Genomic DNA, 5,698 nt, shown 5'->3' with positions numbered 1-5,698 from the left:
ATTCCTGCTCCTTTTCCAGCCTCGGCATTTCCTCCGGGTGCTCTTTGTCAGGGTCCAGAGCAGCCTGGGTTGGTGCTGCTGCCACATTTCCTATGGAGCTGCTTTCCCCTCCTTAGAAACAAAACCCAGCTGTGTGAGGGCGGGAACAGCTCCCCTCACACCTGTTAAACTCTCTCACATCCCACAGGGGATCAGGCCCATTGTTTCATTCTTGGGGAAAAGAAAAATGTCTTTCCACTCACCACTGTCTTCACTGAGGGGTTTTCTCCCTAAATTTATCTCTAGGGACACAATATGTTCTAGAATGAGATATATGCATGTGATTTTGAAAATCCAGGATTTGTCAGGCAAATCTTTGCCAGTTTTGCCTGGATTTGGCCCCAAGAAACTGCCCAGCACAGGGCCACTCATGCTGGGCTGGTCCCTGCCCTTCATACGTCAACATTTCTGAGCACTCACGGGGCTGTAGATCTTCTATACACAAAAACTCAGCCTGGCTTTCAGCAGGGCTTCAGAATTTCTGTTTGCTTTCTGTTTAAGTATATTTAAAAAAAAAAAAAAGAAAAAGAAACCAACACACAAACAAAGAGCTTCTCTAGGACTTCACTTACTTGCAAGTCCAGTTGCACTTCCAGGCTGCACTGGCTGCAGGATGGATTCATGTCTCCAGAGATGGAAATCTGCAGGGAGTCAGGCTCCAGCTCTTGGGAGTGACAAGCAAAAACCCCAACCCAAAAGGTGTTTGATGCTTGGCCAACTTACCTGCCTTCTTTTGAAGCTTTATTTTGGTCAGGGCAAGGATAATGATCGTGATGAAAATCAGTAGAACGAGAACTGGTAACACAACTGGGAGGAAGCCTGAGTCACCTGATGAGCTGGAAAGATGAACCATCACAATTGAATTGGATTTGGACTCAGCTGTGAGGTGGCTGAAGTACCTGAACTGGTTTTTACACCAAATAGTTTCAGGGAGTTATAAGCTCTGACTGACTCAAAGGAGAAGAGCCAGGAAAGGCAATTAGAGATGAAATTATTCCATCTGGAATTTGGCTTATGAGAAGTGGTTTCTGCAACTGCCTCTGCTTTACTGTCTGAGGATGATGGTCCCAGAATAATGAGGCCCTCCAGAAGGAAAATGAGCTGTGTTCATGATGCAAACTCCCAAGCAAGGTTCATGCTCTTTCTTTAGGACTTGCTGTAGAGCCTCATGCAGTTGGAGGGTATTTATGTGCTGTCTCCCTGGGAAAATTATATAAGTGCTATCAGAGCTCCACAGGCAGGCAGAGCTTTGCCAGGGATGGTGCAAAATCTGACCCTTTCTACAAGAGCATGATTTCCAGCCTCTTCCTGGCTGGATGGTGGGGAGATACAGGTGGGGATGAAGGGGATGGTGTTTCTGGTGCTGAGGATCATTGGGGTCATTGGGGCAGGTGTGAGCTCTGAGGAGAGTGGAGGGGCAGCTCAGGAGCTCCAACTGAATCTGGGGACTTTGTGGTTTGTCTTCAGTTATGATTGATGCTGCAGAATCTGTCTGGGCACCAGCTCTACAGGTCCCTTCACCCAGCACTGGGTGGTGGCTGTAGCTGGGGTGAAGATGCAGGAGTTGCTCCCAGTCCTCCTGGGTAATGGGGAAGCACAGGAGGTGAGTTCCCCAGGGAAAGCACTGCCATGGGGCTGAGCCACAGGGCTTGCTGTGGAGAAATACCATGGAATAATTACTGGCTAAAAGAGCTCCCAGCCTTTTGATGAACCTTGTCCAAAGATAGCTCCTTATGCAACACAGGGCACCCAAACACTACCCTGGGTGCTGGCTGCCTAGAAGGTCCTGGATAAAGCCTGCAGAGAAGTTTGTAGCAGCTATTGATTCACCAGCCTTATTGCTCAAGCCTGATGTTTCCTAATGTCCTGTCTCCAGAGTGACCAAAGGAAAAGAGAGAGCACATCTACTGACACTGCCATCTGATCTACAGAAGCCACCAGCACCAGATGATTCAGAGACCAGCTCAAAGACAGATCCCACTGATGGGCCTTACCCTCTGTCTTTCTAATTCCTAATGACTCCTGCTGGTGTTTTCAACTTGCAGCCTGTGTAGAGCCCTGGGAAACAGGGCAGACAGGTCATAAACCATCGAGGTGGTGCCAATGAGGAAGGTGGTTGAGAACTTACCTCTCATGATAGATTTCTTCTCCTGGGGAGGTGAGAAAGGTGCTGGGGAGGGCAGGGGGCAGCAGGGGGCTGGTGCTTTCAGTGATGGTGCCTGTCATGGATGTCAGGACCATGGTGCTCCCCTGCCTTGGTGTGCTCTTGGTGGTGGGACTGGATGACAAAGTGGGTTTCACAGGGGTGGATGTCTCTGGGTCTTGTGTAGAGTGGGTTTCTGCAGAGGAAATTATTTTGAGGCTTAAATACTCATCTTTTTGCTGTGAAAACGTGTTAGATTTACCAAAGATTTACTCATTTCACCTTGCATCTCAGTGTGAGAAAGTATGCAGCACAATGAACCAGACTCAAACATTTCTGTTTTCCTTTGAGTGTTACAGAAAGCAGCTAGAGAGCACTAGTGAAAACCAATACTACCTGGCAAACATCCCTGCTTTAACCCCACTATTTCTGTCTTTGCCAGTTGAACAGTGACATTAATCTGTGTGTTTCTAAGATAACCTCCAGCTTCTCTTCAGAGCAAGGCACACATCTCTGTGCTGCACTTGCAGCAGGATCAGGATGTTGTACGAGGGGTTTGCAGCGTGAGTAATAATATCATTCAAACTAACTAACTTTCCTCTGAAAGCTCAGCTTACATTCCTGCCTCTGAAAACCTTTACCATCCCCTCACTTACTTGCCAATAACCATAAGGATAAATAAATAGCTGGTGCTTCTCATGATGTTGTGATATTCATGCATAGTACAAAAGAGGCTGTTCTTTGAGTGGCCCTGAAGGGGCAGAGGAGAGAGTGATTTAGGAAAAGAAAAGGGGTTTATTACACCCCAGGCCACCCCACCACCTACCCTTCTGGATGTGCAGCCTCACAGGGGACGTGTGCTCCGTGTGCCCGTTTTGGGTCCCGCACCAGTACCACCCCTCATCCTCCTCTCTCAGGTGGCTCAGCACCACCGTGTAGGTCCCAGGTTCCTGGGCACTGTTGGGTGGTTGGATTCGCCCTCTGTAGGACTCGTGCACAAACCCCTCCGTGTCCACCAGCAGCTCACAGCTCCCTGCCTTCCACCTGCACAGGTACCTCTTCTGGTAGCTCCTCCCGGGGTCAGAGTGGCACTTCAGGGACACTGAGCCTCCAACTCTGCTGCTGAGATGGTTTGGTCTCTTGGGAAGGGTGGAGGCTGCAGGTGGGAGAGGACAGTGTTGGCCTTTCATTCTCCTCACTCAGGGCTGTGAGGGACCCACGCAGCCCCCAGCACCCTGTCCTACCTGTGGTCACCTGCAGAGCCACCACCCGTGGGCTGTCCCACCCTCTCACTCTTCCCGTCCCACACTGGTACATCCCTGAGTCTTCTTTTTTTAAGTCATTTATCAAGATTTTGAAAGCTCCCGAGCTCTCCTTGGGGGTGATAAAGACTCGTCCTTGGTAACTCTTCCCGATGAAGCCGTTGGTGTCAGCTATGAGAGTGCAGCTGGTTCTCCCCAGTCTGCACCAGAACCCCTCCCCGCTCCCCTGGGTGTCCCCGGGTGGGCACGGGATGGTGACAGAGCCGTGGAGCTGCCCCTGGATGAGCCTGGTGGTGCCCAGCACAGCAGCATCTGCAGGGAGAGAGCACAGCAGGCACTGCCCAGCACGCAGCCCCCAGCCAGGCAGCAGGGTTCCCTTGCACTGCTGTGAGCAGCCCAATTGGCCACATCTGGGTCCATTTATTGTTGTAAAGAGGGTAGAAAAGGTCTTACCTGCCCGAACTGTCAGGTTCAGCCTGACATACAGGTCCCCGTTGGTGCTGCCGATGCCGCAGCAGTAAATCCCTGCGTCGTCCTCCTTCAGCCCTGTCATTGTCACCAGGAAGGTGCCATTCTGGGGGATGTCCTCGAGGGACACTCGCCCCACGTGGTGCTTGGAGGTGTAGCCTGTTGTAGAAATGATGGTGGAGCAGCCTCTGTTTCCTGTGACTCTGCACCAGTATTTTCGGTCGTGTTTGTTGGCTGGTGTGATGGGGTAGAAGCACTGGTGGGTGACTGAGCCTCCCACCTTCCCTGCCAAAAACCTGGATCCATACAAGGTGCTTGAAACTGGCTCTGTTGGAGAAAGAAGGAAAGAAACACGGGTCATTGGCTACTCAGATCCTGGCCTGGCAAAACCCAGCATGGCTCCTTCAAGTCCAGGGTATGATTGTGAGTGGCACCAGTGGGACATCTGGATCAAAAGGTCAGTGTTTGTGCTGGACGTGGGGTGTTTCCTTCCCCGAGTGCCACATTCTCCACCTGAGGAGCAGTGATGGCACAGAGCCACTGCCCCATGCCATGGCAAAAATGGGGAGACCCTAGATGCCCTGAAGTCCCATCAGCCCTGACAGTCCTGCCTGGAGTTAAAAGTCAGGGAGCAGTTAACAGCAAACATCTAGGAGTGACCTTTGGCACGTGCAAACTCTGCCTGATCTGGCAAATCTCTCCTCTCTGCAGTGCTGTGGCACAGGCACCAGCAGCTCCCACAGTGCCAGGCAGCAGAGAGCTGGGATTCCCCATCCTCTGCCAGCTCTCTGCAGGCTGCTGGTGGGCAGTGCAAGTACAGGTATCTAGTGCCCACGTGAGGATTTAGCTTGGGATGTACCCGTGTCCCCAGTCCCAGCTTTGCCTGGCCCAGGCAGTGGAAGAGGCTGGAGAGCTGATTTCTCAGCAACTCACCTTGCAGCAAAATTGCCAAGAGGAAGAGAATCACCATGTCCAGCCTTTGGGAATGTTCTCTTGGCAAACTTCAAAATCTGGTGTTGGATACAGGATTTTGCTGATGTCTGTGCTATTAAACAGAAGAGAATTTGTGGCTGGAATCTGCCGGAGTCAAGCACCCAGACTGCTGGGGTGGCTGTGCAGGGCTGAGCTCTGGTGACCCCACAGCTCCCAGCCCATCCCACGGCTGAGCCCAGAAACAAAGGAAATGTAAAAAATACAAGAGGTGCTAAGAGTGCCCTGCAGCTCCCAGTGCTGCTCTGTACCCTGCGTGTGGGCAGGATGGTGCCTGGAGGTGTTGCTGGTAATGAGAGGTCATTGCAGCTGGAGCCAGGGTGAGGGGGACTGGTGAGGCAGCTGCTGGGGTCAGCTCTGGCACCACAGTGACCCAGGGCTGTGCTGTCACCTCCGGAGAGCCTGCACCTACCAAAGTGTTCCCAGATTGCCTCGGTGGCTGCCAAACCCCAGGCTGGGCAGGAGCAGCAGCCAGGAGACACAGCACTTGGTCCTGTCCCACCACTCAGCCTGCAAGAGGGACCTGAGCATCAGGCTGCTGCTTCTTTTGCTTTCAGCTCAAGAAGCAACAGGAAGTGCTGCAGGTCCCCGGAATGCCAACATCCTGCAACATCTCCGGCATCCTCTCAATTCTCTCTCTTCCTTTTTTTTTGCTATTCTTTCCTGCAGTGTATCTGTGCACAGGTTGCTCTCACCCATCCCCAGCTGGGAGCAGCCCCAGCAGTTGGGTGTCTCAGTCTCTGAGAGGAATGACTTCCTTGTTTGAGTTCCATAATGACTGCTGATAATTGCAGAG

General features: G+C 51.9%; 1 protein-coding gene across 1 annotated transcript in view; it reads right to left on the bottom strand.

Moving 5' to 3' along the window:
* The window catches only part of LOC104388628 (polymeric immunoglobulin receptor-like), a 14,966-nt gene extending 10,084 nt beyond the window's left edge, over positions 1 to 4,882 (bottom strand). The window contains exons 1-4 of the mRNA XM_009997513.1: positions 4,846 to 4,882; positions 3,898 to 4,239; positions 3,427 to 3,756; positions 3,009 to 3,338 (exon numbers count right to left, since the gene is read on the bottom strand). Coding sequence (XP_009995815.1) covers positions 3,009 to 3,338; positions 3,427 to 3,756; positions 3,898 to 4,239; positions 4,846 to 4,882 — 1,039 coding nt within the window. The remainder of the gene's footprint in view (positions 1 to 3,008; positions 3,339 to 3,426; positions 3,757 to 3,897; positions 4,240 to 4,845) is intronic.
* Between the last annotated feature and the right edge of the window lie 816 nt (positions 4,883 to 5,698).

Source organism: Chaetura pelagica, unplaced genomic scaffold (assembly GCF_000747805.2).
Source record: "Chaetura pelagica isolate M959 unplaced genomic scaffold, ChaPel_1.0 scaffold215, whole genome shotgun sequence".
NCBI lineage: Eukaryota > Metazoa > Chordata > Aves > Apodiformes > Apodidae > Chaetura > Chaetura pelagica.
Note: the sequence above shows the minus strand (reverse complement) of the source record. Positions and strands in the feature narration are given on the sequence as shown.